The sequence below is a fragment of the Lepidochelys kempii genome, chromosome 6 (assembly GCF_965140285.1).
Source record: "Lepidochelys kempii isolate rLepKem1 chromosome 6, rLepKem1.hap1, whole genome shotgun sequence".
NCBI classification, from domain to species: domain Eukaryota; kingdom Metazoa; phylum Chordata; order Testudines; family Cheloniidae; genus Lepidochelys; species Lepidochelys kempii.
The window spans coordinates 66630853-66646156 of NC_136385.1; the positions used below are offsets into that span (position 1 = coordinate 66630853).

The 15304-nt window shown below is 44.6% G+C and overlaps 1 protein-coding gene across 3 annotated transcripts in view; it reads right to left on the reverse strand.

The window, feature by feature from the left end:
• Positions 1-15304, reverse strand: part of SLC8A3 (solute carrier family 8 member A3) — a 196684-nt gene that overhangs the window by 131861 nt on the left and 49519 nt on the right. For all 3 annotated transcript variants that reach the window (XM_073348493.2, XM_073348492.2, XM_073348491.2), the window contains exon 2: positions 12758-14580. In XM_073348493.2, the coding sequence (XP_073204594.2) occupies positions 12758-14523 (1766 nt within the window). In that variant the 5' untranslated portion in view covers positions 14524-14580. The remainder of the gene's footprint in view (positions 1-12757; positions 14581-15304) is intronic.

Sequence of the window (15304 nt, forward strand, 5' to 3'; positions counted from 1 at the left end):
GTTCAAACCACCAAGTGGTCAGTGCCCCATGCTGCAGAGGAAGGCGAAACCCCCGTCCCCCCAGTCTCTGCCAATATGACCTGGGGGGAAATTCTTTCCCCACCCCTCACATAGTGATCAGTTAGACCCTGAGTATATGGATGAGACCCACCAACCAGACACCTGGGAAAGAATTCTCTGTAGTAACTTAGAGCACTCCCCATCTAGTGTCCCATCTCTGGCCGTTGGAGATATTTGCTAATAGCAGTTGTGGATGGGCCATAAACTAATCTCATCACACCATCCCCTCCACAAGCTTGAGATTCTATAGAAGCCCCTACAGAAAACATACAGTACTAACAATAGAACTAATGACTGTGTGACTCTCACACTAAAGAAATAATTTTTTTTTAAACATTCACCCCAGGTAAATGGATGAGTGGAAATCTGAATGGCTGTGTTAACAGTCCTAATTTAAAGAAAAATTATAGTCAGAACCTCATTTTTATATTTAATCTGAAAGATGGCCTGGCTAGCAGCACATTTCCACTTCCCCGCCATATACCTTCCAACGTAATTGGGCCTTAAGTTAATACTAAGGGTATGTCTACACTGCAATCAGAAGTGTGACTGCAGCACGAGTAGGCATACCTAGAGTCAGAAGGAACATTGCCCCCATGAGTCACACAGTAGTTCCATCAGCACCTTGATTTTCTTTGGAAGTCTCCCATTGATGCCCTGAGCAGGCCCAAGCCTCCTTCATTTGTAAGAGGAAAGCTCAGGTTGCTATGAATGGAGATGTGGTGACTGATCTCTCTATATTAATGGGCTTGTAGAAAGGCATCCTGCTACTTCTCATTCAAACATCAGGGAAGGTTTAGGTAATACAACTCAAGGCATCAGTACAAGTGGGTGCATATGCATTTTCTGTGCTGCTGTGCACGCCCTGTCATCTCTATTATTGCTTAAAGAGCCTTTTCAGTGCATGATAGTATCAGTACCTCCAAGGCTTCCATTGGCTCCTCAAGGAGCTGCCTGGGTCTCCCTTCAGGTCAAGATACTATTTCTCTCACCAGCTCCCTAGTGGGTGGGTTGGCATTTGCAACTCCTCTTATTCGTATCGGTCGGAGGACGTAAGTGGGCCTCATTCTCCATTGCCTGGCCCATTCTGCAGTCGCTTACATCAGTGTAACATGTGTGCCAAGTGCCCAATCAGAACAGTAGCATTTTACACCCACTCTTTGTATGTGTAACTAACTATGCACAAGGCAGTGGAAAATGAAGCCCATTCTTGATACCGATACGGATCTTCCTGGCACCTCTTCACCTTCCTTCTCTCTGGAGAGAGTCACAGTCTCTCTCCAGATCATATGGGTCAAGAAGGTGGGTTGTTGGGGATTTTCTGCACAAATCAAATTCTTTCAACTCCATGTTTCTTTCCCCAAGGATCCACAGCTGTCTCAAGAAATCCAGAGTCAAATTTGAATGTCAGGTCTCATTACAAATCACCCAAGATAGCCAGTTCCTGGCCATATCCCACCCTAAAAATACATTAGTCAAAAATGATTAGGGGACTGGAACACATGAGTTATGAGGAGAGGCTGAGGGAGCTGGGATTGTTTAGCCTGCAGAAGAGAAGAATGAGGGGGGATTTGATAGCTGCTTTCAACTACCTGAAAGGGGGTTCCAAAGAGGATGGCTCTAGACTGTTCTCAATGGTAGCAGATGACAGAACGAGGAGTAATGGTCTCAAGTTGCAGTGGGGGAGGTTTAGATTGGATATTAGGAAAAACTTTTTCACTAAGAGGGTGGTGAAACACTGGAATGCGTTACCTAGGGAGGTGGTAGAATCTCCTTCCTTAGAGGTTTTTAAGGTCAGGCTTGACAAAGCCCTGGCTGGGATGATTTAACTGGGAATTGGTCCTGCTTTGAGCAGGGGGTTGGACTAGATGACCTTCTGGGGTCCCTTCCAACCCTGATATTCTATGATTCTATGATTCTATGATGACACTGGGACAGACTGAAAATATCCTGGACAAACATTATGAAATTAAGATTAAGTTAATTCAATAAAGTTTAACGTTCATGAATTAAGTTTAATACCTTTGGGGTCCATTGTATGAAAAATGCAAATGGTTTTGTTCTATTATGGAATTGTATGGAACTTCTTGAGCTGGAAGACAGGATTAATGCAATTTAGGAAGACTGGAAAAACTTCAAAGGACTTTTTGGAACAATACGCATAAAGTGGATTTCCTAGGAAATACCTGAGGGGTGAGGGGAATGTAGGTCCATCCTTTAGAAGCTACACACTGGGAAGAGAAAACCATTGTCTGCTCATTACCTACTCTGGAAACGTCAGATCAAAGATCCCTGAACTGTATAAAGGGTGGACTAAGCATGTCATGAGTGTGCTTGGTCTGAGCCAAATCTTTGATGAATTTGAAACCACAAAGAAATCCCTTGAGTGGGATTCCAAAGGACTGCTCCAGCCAGAGCCCACGTCAGGGTTGGAATGATCTTTAGGTAAGCTTATTAGAATGCGTGTAGGTTGTTTTAATATCCTTTCTCTGTAGTGCTTTTACCTTATGATGGGCTTGCATAGGAAGTACTGTGTGGTACCTTATAATGGTGGGTGCTTACTCTGTTATTAGTCTCTGAAGGGAATGTAAGCCAGCTGTTCAAGCAGAGTCTCTTGCTGAGAACAACACAGTGAAACGAGGGGACTGTGCAGCCTGGAGATATCCCGGCCAGAAGGGAGAGAGACATGGGTCTCCACCCAAGAAAGGCCATGCTTGGGGAGCTGGAAGCCTGAGGGTGACTGCCCTTGCTGGACCCTAGAGGGGAATGCAGGTGCCCTAGACTGTGACAGGCACTACCTAATAATAAAAATCTAGGAGCAAATTCCCTTCCTCCTAGAAGTGCGTGCAGGGAGAACAAAAGGACAGAGTCTGTAAATAAGACTTTGAAGGCATGTGTGCAAAGTGCACGTCTGCCAACTTTTCAAAACCCACAGGGTCGGATTGTGTCACTAGCACTCACATTTCATTGAGACACTTCAGGTAATCAGACTGAATTGAACTGAACCCAACCCACAGTAAATTAGTTTTTGACCCGAGTTGGGATTAACCTTTTTAATCTACTTTGGGGCTGCAGTTTTTGGCATGGGCAAGTTCCCAGTGCTCTCTCTAGAATTATGAATCCACGTGCCCCTGTGAGACAGTCTCATCTCTTCCCCTTCTAAGGCCTGATCCTGCAGGGTGCTGCACACTTTGTACTCCCACTGACTTCACTGCTAGTAGAGAGAGTTTACTCGTCTCAGGATCAGGCCCACATTTATGCCTCCCTAATTTGAATTTGACTAAAGGCTGACTTAAACTGGGGTTTTAAACATCCCCTTGTTTGCTGCAGTCACATAATACATCCAAATGCCTTTGACAGGCAACAAGTCATAGCCCCAGACAGGATGTCATTTGTCCTTCTCAGACAGGTGGCATGTATCTCTACTCAACGCCTGTCACCAAAACTATGAGAGGATAAAGGTCAGCTCAGTGCTTCTCTTGTTCACATGATAGTCTCCGTCTCACATTTCTGCAGGCTGCTTTTATACACTCCTCGGACACCCCCCACCAGCACCTCATAGTAATCCTCACCAGAAATCTCAGTGGACTGTATTAAATGTACACCGCTTGAGTTAAGGTAGGAATGAGCAGCCTTAACAGGACCTACATGAGGGAATTTCAGAGTGAGAACCGGGCATACCATCTTTCACACTAGTGATACGCTGGGAGATCACCAACACAGATCACTAAATCCGGGTTTGGGGAAAAATGTATTGCATGGAGTGAGTAGGAATTCGGACAGGCAAGTGGGCTAACTAAAGCTAGAGAGCAGATGTGCTGGCACCTTCCTCTTTTTCAGAAATGATCAAACCTGGCAACAGAATAGCCCAGGGACCTCTCCTTTAAGAGGATTATGTGGGAGCACAGTGTCCAGGGGGAGGAGCCAGAGAGCAGATCTGGTACTACTGCTTCTTAATCTGTGTCAGAGAAGGAGCCAGGGATCAGCACCAATCAGGATGTCACCTCTCTTTTACTAGAGGAGAAGGGTGAGAAGGCAGGACTGAGCCTGCATGCGGATGCGGGAGGGTAAGAGGAAGAGATTGGAGGGACAATAGGGTGACCATACATCCCGTTTTGGCCGGGACAGTCCCTTTTTTAAGTCCTATCCTGGTTGTCCCGACTTTTTTGGAAAAAGTGGGCATTTGTCCCATTTGCTCTGGCCAACTTGATCGGTTGGCAAGAACAAACAGGACAAATGCCCACCTTTGCTTAAAAAACTGGGGTTCAGAGTAATGTGCGGGGTGGGGGAGCAGCAATGCCAACCCCGCGGAGTGAGGGAGGCAGGGCTCGGGCGAGCAGTGACGCCAGTCCAGCCTCGTGCAGGGGGCAGGCAGGGCTCAGGCAAGCAGCAACGCCAGCCCCAGCCCTGCATGGGTGGGGGGCTTGGGAGAGCAGTTCAGCCAGCCCCGGAGGGTGGGAGGGGGGTCAAGAGAGAGTGGCTCGGGCCAGGCCTGCGTGGGGAGGGGGGTTTGGGAGAGCAGCTCGGCCAGCTCCGCATGGAGGACGGGGCCTCGGGTTAGCCCAACCCTGTGTTCCCCTTTTCCTTTGGGGGATATGGACACCCTAAGGGATAAACTAGAAGTACATGATCGATAACGAGAGAGCTGTGGTAAGGAAAAGTGCGAATTCTAACAGGGAGAGTAACTAACCCTTGGAACAAATGAACCAAGAGAGATGGTAAATTCTCCATCATTTGGAGTCGCTGACAGATATCGCCATCTTTATTTGAAAAAGGAGGCTCTGCTTCAGCCACAAGTTAAATTTACGGCAGGAATTATGGAGGGAGATTCTACGGCCTGGTATGCACAGCTCAGATTAGATCATAATGGTTCCTGCAGGTCTTGGGGGGGAAAAAAATCTATGCAATTAGTTTGAGATTGCCCCAGCTGACAATGAGCCAACATAGGTCTCTGAATTAATATGGGGCATGTCACACCTCCAATTCTGCTAAATCATAGAATATCAGGGTTGGAAGGGACCTCAGGAGATCATCTAGTCCAACCCCCTGCTCAAAGCAGGGCCAATCCCCAATTTTTGCCCCAGATCCCTAAATGGCCCCCTCAAGGATTGAACTGACAACCCTGGGTTTAGCAGGCCAATGCTCAAACCACTGAGCTATCCCTCCCAATTCATGTGATTAAAATTAAAACAGGGAGCATAAAACCCCAAACGACAGTAATGACTGTTGTAAAACTGGAGGCAATGACCGCTACCCACAACCAGTGATCTAATGGGCGGGAAGAAGCCCATCAAGTCTGAACTGGCTCATCATGGTCTTGAGTTATGGAGGAGGAAGAGCCTCCCAACTAGACAACTGCTGAATCTCCAGATCATCAAACATTCTCATCTGGCTTGTCCATCAAACTGAAAAAGGCACGGTTTCCAGCAACAGGGAAGTTTAGAAAAGAAGCACAAGTGGCTACATAAAGCTTCACAATGGTCTTTTCCAAACAGCTATTAACCAGTCACTTCCTTCCACTTCCCACCCTGGGCCCCGTCTTCTGAATTGCCCCCGTATTCTGTGTAATTGCTTTAACTGGCAAGGAGATGATTTTCAAAGCCCAAATAAAGGGGAATTTATTTGTATTGTGGCAGCACTTAGTGCTACCCAGCCACATAGTGCTAGATGCACACACCACAAGAAGGCAGTCCCTGCACCACAGAGCTTACATACCACACGTGTAGTGATTCAGCAGGGCAGCCACACACAGAAGCTGGGTGGCAGTGCAACTCATACTCAAAAATCTCTGGGGAGAAATGGATGAGATGGGTCACATGTACCTTACAAATGACCCCAGCTCCTTAGTAACTATACTTATTCAATGCTTCAAAAAAATGCGTCTCCAAAAATATTGAAGGGCAGCGTTATTTAGGCCACAGGCAATAAACATTTCCAAGAGCTCAGTCTTAATATGTTTGTCTCCAGAAATGTTTTCATTAATGGAGGAACAGGAGGAGGCAGATCCTTTCAGCCTCGTCACTACTTATGCCTTTATTGCAAGCTTTGCATAAAAACCACCCACAGAAGTGGCCACATGTTACCACACACATTTCATCCAAAATCTCAGTGCTGCTTGTTTTGCCGAGAGGGTTAGCAAGCCATTTGCTACCAGTTCAACATTACAGCTTCTACTGACACCTAATACCCTTTCTGATTCATAGAACATTGCTTACAAAACTTTGGAATTGTGGCAAAAAAGCTACGCTGCTGAACAGGGGAGACACACTCCTCCCTGTCCCCAACAAAAATCAATCTCCAACCATGCACCACTGTGGATCCCAAAAACATTGCAGATACCAGTGACAAGGGCAAGCAACCAAATATATCTATTGCCCTAATTCTAGGTTAAAATCCTTGATATTGCAGCAAGGAACACAAAGTATAATTTGGCCCTTAGACTTCCAAATAGCATCCAAACTGGCTTCTAATAGCAGATGTATCATTCCAAACTGACCCAAAGGCAAATCATAGAATCATAGAATATTAGGGTTGGAGGAGACCTCAGGAAGTCATCTAGTCCAACCCCCTGCTCAAAGCAGGACCAATCCCCAACTAAATCATCCCAGCCAGGGCTTTGTCAAGCCGGGCCTTAAAACCCTCTAAGGATGGAGATTCCACCATCTCCCTAGGTAAGCCATTCCAGTGCTTCACCACCACCCCTAGTGAAATAGTGTTTCCTAATATCCAACCTAGACCTCCCCCTCTGCAACTTGAGACCATTACTCCTTGTTCTGTCATCTGCCACCACTGAGAACACAGTCAATATAATTATAACACTGGGATACACAGTCAATATAATTATAAATTAAGGTATTACTAGTAACTGAAAGCCTGTGCTGTCACATGGGTGTAATTCATAAAGTCATATTTATAAAAAAAGCCAAACGTCTGAGTGATACTTGGGGTTGTTGTGTGTGCTGGTTGTGTGGATTTGTGCGGTGCTGAGAGAGTTGTGTGGATTTGCGTCAGTGGCAAATGAAGGGTGTGTGCTGTCTTTGGGGTTATTGTGTGTGCTGGTTGGATTATCATGTGGGTGGTTGTCTTGATTCGTGTCGGTGGGGTTATGCTAGGAGATGTGTGTCTGGGAGGAGGCCTGGGAGATTTGTGTTTATTTGCGCAGGTGGCAGTTAGGCCAAGTAATCCACTATCCATGCAGTCTCCCTCTCACAACAAAGGAAACTGTTGCATAAATATTAGTCATAGAGTAAGGGCAGTGATTGGCTGAGCTGCTTCTGATATCATAATTGTCTAGGACTCCTGGCATGGCATAGATACCTGCCTTCCTGTACATCGCATAGGGTGTAAGTCATAAATTCAAAATGCTGAAAACTTAGAGTTGGACAGTAACAGACTACAAATCCCAGTGATGATTGCACCTAGTGATCTGCTGAACAAAAAGCTCTCATCCATGCTTGTAGCAGTTTCCTTTACTCCATACTGACTCAGACATTCTAGGCTTCAGAGTGACAATCCTGGAATTGTATTATACAGATTCCTTCCCTGTGCTACGAATACTATTTTTAAAAACACAAATTGCTTTGCACCACTGATTCTTAGGGCTTTTGTTTGTTTTTTAAAACCTTTTATAAAACATAAGTGTTGGGCCTAATCTATTTGACAGTATCCTTTTAACAGACTAGAGCAATGACACTCAGACCTCAGTGGTTCAGAAGCCAAATTAGTGATCAACATAGCCCAAGAGCCAAAGTAGTGTTAATTCATTGTTTCATTTACTATATTATATAATTCCCACAGCAAAATGAACTGACCAAGTATTATTATTTTATCCACTACAATTGGTTAACTACATAATAAAAGCATCGGGATTGGTTAATCATTAAATCACGTTTTAATATTATGTGCTGCAAAGAGCTGCAGGGGAGACATTAAAGAGCCACTTGCAGCTCACGAGCCTCAGTCTTAGCATCACTAGACTAGAGATGACCATTCTCATTTCAGCTGTTTAAAATGTAAAATGGCAAGACACAATCAGAAGTGTCTGTGTTGGAAGTTGGCATTTGGAAGTAACAAATGTATCATTTTAAATGTTATAACACCACGAGTCTGAAGCTTGTGTGAGTACTCACCTTTCTCATTAGATAGTAAAGTGCAGCGTTACACACACACACACACACACACACACACACACACACAAAAAGAGGACTGGATAATAACAGCAGCATTATTGAGGTTTCACACCTTAAGAGAAGTCAGCTTGCTCCCCGCTCCCACCCAATATACAGGCAAGGAAACTTTGACCATACCAGCCTTGAGAGAATCACAGAAGCAATAAGCAAGACCCTGTGGCAGGATCCATCTCCCTCTCACACTTTTATTTTATGCATCAGCTCAGCTATTTTTAATCCCGCATTCCCTGGGGACATCCACTTTTTTTTTTTTAAACAGATGGTTTATTTTATCTTTTTTAATTGAAGTGAAATTCCCTCAAAAAGAGTGGGACAAGAGAAAACATTTGGGGAAATCATCTCCAGCCCTTGGTTCTAGAAATTTGGTAGAAAACAGTGTTATGCAATACAGAGGTGATGTGGAATTTGGAGCCCCTCACATTAAATGTAGACACTTTTACACGCAGTTAAACTCCCTTAGAGCTGCTTACATCCACACTGCCAACATATAATGGAGTCTAAATAAGTAACTTACCCACCAAGAGCCAGAAGAGGACGTAAATTGAAGCTCTCACCCTCCTCCAGCTCCTTAGCATGTAAGTTACATCAATCTACATAGTCAGAGAGCCTGGAAATCTCTTTAGCCCCACTTCCACAAATACTTACATGCTTAACTTGACTACCTTGCATAGTCCTAATGGGACTACTCATGATAGTCAAGTTAAGCACATGCTTATAGGTATGTCTACACTGCAACAAAACACCCTTGTCTTGCCTGTGTCAACTGACTCAGGCTCAGGGGACTCAGGCTATAATATTAATATTGCAGTGTAGACTTTTGGGCTTACAGGGTCCCAGAGCTTGGGCTCAAGCCTGCAATTTAACAGCCCCACAGACCAAGCCCTGTGAGCCTGAGTCAGCTGACATGGGCCAGCCATGGGTGTTTTATTGCAGTGTAGATATACCTTAAGTGTTTGCAGAAATGAGGCATGTGTGTATTATCGCTCTTCCCTCCTATGAGCAAAAGACCCCTTTAACAATGGTACCACAAAGAGAATGAAAGGGTGGTGGGAGAAGGTGGGGAATCAGGTAACAAATCCATACTGTGTGAAGAAAGATAGTTTATTGACCCAGTGTTTTCATACAACATTGTGGTGATAAACACATCACCCCACCTCCACTGCACTTTAACATTTAGGATGAGTGAAGTGTTTCAGATAAAATAATCACATACCTCCCTAAACTAGAGATGAGCCAATACCAAAACCTGGGATCTGAGCAACGCTGATCTTTGCAAAAACTCAAACATGGATCTGAATTCTCCATATTGGCTGCTTTCTACCCCGAACATATGCCCAAAATTATTTTTTCCCCTTCAGGAAAAACACAACCCCTCATGTCTTTGCACTTGCTATTTCCAAAGGAGTCTCTGAGCCTCCTGCAGAATGGCAGCAAAAAGCTGTGCTCACTGCACTTCCTGGCCAGTAGGAAACAGGAATCTCACTACAAAGTCTTCCCTCACAAAAGTTCCAAGAGGCTTGGAGGGCTAAATGCAGCCATGGTGTAAGCAAGTGCAGCTCCACTGATTTCAGTGGCTTACACCAGATCAGGATTTGTCTAATGTCTGAATAAAGATCTGGAATTACAGGTGCTTGTTCAAACTCAAACTTCAGACGTTTTGAAGTTCACCCATGACTAGCTAGTATCAGTTCTGAAGGGTAAGGTGACTCAGTTACAATATATTTGTCCCCCAACACAATTCCATTTTAAAGCACAGATGGGAACCTAGTGTCGTTTGAGTGTGTTCTACCTATATTCCAAAACCAGAACTGTGATCTGACTGTGTCAGAGAGAAGAGTTAGTGCATTTGACTCCATCTTGGAGAACAGATTCAAACACGGTGCTGCTGAACACAGTTTAACTTAAAGCAGTTTAGTGGTAGCATGAACAGGACCTTAAAATGCTCCCCTACTTCATAAATTAAAAAAGCTTCAGTAATAGAGGAGGGGCTGGTTGGAATATTACAGTGTTTAAATTAGTTTTGTCAATAATCCCACCTGTTAGGCTCCAACTGCCCCAGTAACATCTACCATGTTGGAGAACCTATTTAAAACATTGTTGTGCCCCACACAATTAGAATTAAATCATGTTGTAGGTGCATCCCCCAGCACAACAATTTTAACTGAGTAGATGAGACCTTGGTCTACTTTGTCCAGAGAGTGCAGCCTGAGGACCAGTTCTAGTAGCAGAGTTTGGCACCGTGACCCATGGTCACCTTCTCCCTGGAGCAGCAAGTTGAGGACAAAGCTGATCACCTTCAATCTTTTATTCAGGCTTGGCACAATTCAATGTGTCTATTTTCATAATTTTGACATCTCATGTTGAGGCATATTTTTTCTATTGTTATCAATGTAAATTTTCCACAGTTGCAGGAAATTATGGGGGGCGGGGGCGGTCAGACTATTTAATGACAATAGACATTGAGATTAAAAAAAAGGTAAAGCTTGCTAACCATTGAAATCCAAATTGTCAACATAACATGTCAAGAAATTGACATTTACCACCACCAATCTAATCCTTCCAAGCCTACTTTTACTGTTGGTGATCTCAGCCAACCAGCAACTTCTGTTCATCTATCAAGGAAGAACATGCAAGTGCAATCAAATACCAGGGTTGTGGACAGCAACTGGATTAAAAAAAAAAAAAAAACCATGACAGGTAGGCACAGACCATGGGAAGATGTCAGGATTCAGGCATCCCTGCTCTGTAGCTCAGTGTACCAGCATCTACATGTGTATTGTATAAGACTACTTGGTACAGTAATTTCCTTTCTCTGCTGCCAGTTGCAAGTCAGTACAATTCTTCCTTTGATTTCTCAAGTGATTGGGTTTTAACAAGAGGCACCCAAGCACTCAGCATTAGGGAATGTTAGCATCATGTCCATACACCAGCTCCCTCTACTAAGCGATTTTTCCTCATCTTCCACGAATGTTAATGGAAGGTAGTTAAAGCATTATTACGTCTCTGGTCTTTATTACTCACTATTCTCGCATCAGTTACATTTGTTCATAATGAAAGAGCTGAATTAACAGGACTGGTTCACACCATTAGAGGCCACGCAATCCTTTCCCTCCCCGGGCTGGAGGAGTGCTTGTTTTGTATGAAAACACTAGGTCATGGAGCTGTAGGGAAGCGCTGAGTTGCAGCGTTTTGGATCATTACTGTAGACTACTGCAGTCTTTTTAAGGGGGAAAACCACCAGTAAATAAATTCAAAGGGAAGAATAGCTTACTCGGAGATGATCACACAGAAGACTACTCAAAAGCTGAAAATTTAGCCCACCCCCTAATGCCTAGGCTAAGATCCATTTAAAGAAAGACCTGTGGGTAGAGTACTGCCTGGCTCAAACAGCTCTAGGCAGAGGCTGCAAGGGTACACAGACGGGAATTACTGCTTATTACACAAGCCAGCAAGAGGGTGTGCTTTGCTACCGATCTTGTGAGATTCGGGTGGTAGCTGAACCCCTGGTTGTACAAGCGGCACAGGCAGACCATGTATGTACGCAGTTCGAGGGAGGGGAAGAGCCCTTGTTAGGACAGTGGCTCATATGTACCTCGAGGTGGCTGCTTTGATTGAAAGCCAAACCTACAGAAAGACTTTTAATATCCCAAATTAGCATATTCAAGAGTCTATTAAAAACTATGAAAAGGATTTTTTTCCTCTCCCCTCTGTCTTTACTCATAACACTTCTATTGCATGGGGAAATTCAACCCTTAATGTGCTGTCTGCTGAGGTAAGAAAGAAAAAAGATAGGGAGAGGGGATTAAGGGAAGAAATAGCTATACAACAGAGGTTCAGTTTTGCGACCAAGGGCCTGATCCTGCAGCTATTACTCACATCACCGAGACCCAGATTTTCAAAAAAGCTCAGAGCTCCCAACAATTCTCATTGTTCTCAGTGTTCTGGGTAGAATTTTCAAAAGTGCTCATAGCTGCTTTCTCTCTCTCTGCTCCCACTGAAGTCAACAGGAGCAGAGTTTGGCCAGTGTTGAGCCTTTTTGAAAATCCCACCCTATTTAGCGACTATTGAAAATCTGGCCATTTATGTTGGCAGTGAGTAAATGGGACTATTTGTTTAACTAAAGTCTGAAAGATTGGGCCTCAACATGTCTTTTGTCTTCTACTCACAATCATACCTGCTATCCTCAAAATTAAAGGATTGTGAAAATGTCTAAGTACAGTCTCCACGTCCCACTCACTGGTTTGAGTCGACGATTCTGAGGATTATAGGTCTTCTCACTGATGAGATTTCCAAGCCCCATTTTGTAAGTCCTGGGAGGAGAGGGACAAGAGGTATTACCCTTTTAGATCCTGCTGTAGGGTTCTTGCCTGGAAGAGGTAAGTAAGGAAACTGAAGGATAGCTGGAGAAAGTAATCCATTATCTGTTGTCTGCATTCACCTGTGATGGAGTCAAACTTGGAGTTAACCACAGTAACTAGGACAGATAAAAGAAATTAAGGGGTACTTACACCGTTTCATCATTCTTGAACTCCAGCTCCCCATAAGCATCTTCAAAATCCTCTCCGCCTCCTTTTGCTGTCCCTTCTACTGTCCTAAATGGGACTATGACCGTACCTCGAGCACCTGATGTCCTAAGGACTTTGACTTCCATCACGCCAATGCTCTCACTGACATGCATCACATCACACTCAAATGTGAAGATGCCCGCGTGGTCATCATCCAAGATAGTCACTGTGGCCACACAAGGAGAAGTCAGTATGGCCTTTGGGTATGGCAAATTGTTGAGCTCAGCAGGTTCCTCAGTCTCAACCACACGGAGGTTACTAAGCCGCACAAAGAAATGCTCGTCTTCCTCAAAGATGTCATCATCGATGATCCCCACAGAGAACTCCTTCTGGGTCTCCCCTGACTTTAAGACCACAGTTCCCTCTGTGAACTCGTAGTCAGCACCTGCATTGGCAGAGCCATCCTCCGTTTTGTAGTCCACATAGAGGGTCTTGGACATGTCACCCCCTTTCCGCACCACCGTCAGGAGGACAGCGCCACAGTTCTCAAGACATTGGTAGGAGCAAGGATCAAAATAAACTTTGGAGATGAATTCCTCAGGTTCATCTGCCTGCACCTCGTGCAAGCTGGTGCTTTTCTTGGCTTGCTCGGCCGCATGCTTTTTCAGAATGTTGCCTGCTCCAGTCATCATTCTGGTGGCTTGGATGCGGTAAAAGGCTCTGCTTTTTTGCTGGTGAGATAAGGCATAGTAGTTGGCCATCTCTACCAGCTGGTCCAAGTCCTTTTCGGGGTGCTTTTGCTTCAGATCCTTGAGGATCCGGATCATCTCTTTGCGAGATTCATCCACCTCTTTCCCATCCATAGTTACTAAATTTCCATCCAGAAAGTGGGAGTTCATCATCTTGCCATCCATTTCTATTCCCTTAGGGTGTTCACCTTCTGTCTCAATGATAATGCCTCTGTTCTTGTCAGTACGATATTTTTTGTGCATGTACTTATAGAAGAACAGCCTTCTATCTGCCACCCAAGCCAGGAGGACACAAAGAGGGAAGAAGAACAGAGTGAGCAAGCCTTCCCAGACCTGCACCACACCTGGAGAGAAGACAGCAAGGATCATGTACAACCAGATATAAGCAAAGATGCTCCATGCAGATGTGACAAAGAACACCCTCAGGTGTTTTATCTTTCTGGTTTCCCCATCTGGGATCACATAGACGCAGATGGCTATGATGATAAACATGTTGAAAGCCGCACTGCCAACAATGGTAGAGGGCCCCAGGTCTCCGGCTATGAATCCATGGCCACATACCTCTATCAATGACAGAAGAATCTCAGGAGCAGAAGAACCTAGAGCCATCAGGGTCAGGTTGGAAACAGTTTCATTCCAAACCCGAATGGTAGTCGTGGTGGTCTCCCCATTTGGTTTCTTGATTGTAATCTCTTTTTCTTGTGATGTAATGACCTCTATTGATGCCATGAAACGATCTGCAATGATGGAGACTCCGAGGAACATGTAGATAAGTGCCACAAAATAAACAATAACCCTGGCAATTTTGTCCCCAAGGGATGGATTTTCTGGGTACCATATTGGCAAAATAACACCCTCCTTGCAATCAGAAGATCCTGAGCACGAGCTGTTTTGTCCTGTACTCAGAGACTCTCCCGTTATGCCAGCGTCCACCTGCAAACCATGCAAAAACAGCACAAAGGTAACCAGCCCAAAGTGGAGGAAGGCTGAGGTGAAAGGCTGCAACCTTAACCACGCCATACACAAAATTTGACTTCCACTGTGTAGATGCAACAGTCTTCTGAAAACGCCAAGTATCTGAAAGGAACAAAACAGAAATGAGGGAAGCATGAGACAGAGGCAAACAAGAGGTGATGTTCTCATATACACATTTTAATACCTCACTGCTGAGGAGTTGTAGTAGAAATACATGGATTGTCTCTCCACCACTTAGAAAAAGGGTATTCACCAGTGGTAGAAACTCTTTAAATGTAAATTACAAAGAGCAAAGCTATCTTTGAAAGTCAGATGCTGAACAGACAGAAAAACTGATAAACAAATAACCAAGAGGGAAATTATTTATATTAACCCAATTCTTGACCAACCATTTGTTTAATTTAGGGACCAAGTACCTAGTTACAAGTCTCCCAATAGGTCAATGGAGGTCCGTGTCAGATGAATTTATAACAAAATAAACTGGTGTTGGATCAGGGTGGTGTAAGGAATAAAGAAGTTACCCACTTCGCCTCTCCTTTCCCCCCTCCTCCTGTTACTTAAACGGGATGAAGTGGCTCAGGGGATTGGTGGGGACACAATTAGCACTACTTAATGCTGTTGAGTAGCCGATATACGAAATCAGTAAGTGGGACTGAGGCCAGCAAACTAGGTGAGGTGTTCACATGACCAAACTACTACTACTGCAATTGGCACCCTGGTTGGGAATTGCAGCAGAAAGCCCCTGAGTGGGCCACTGAGATTGACATTCTCTCTCTCCGAGAAGAGGTGCCTCCAAGTCAGGGTGTAGACACGTTGGCAGGGGAGT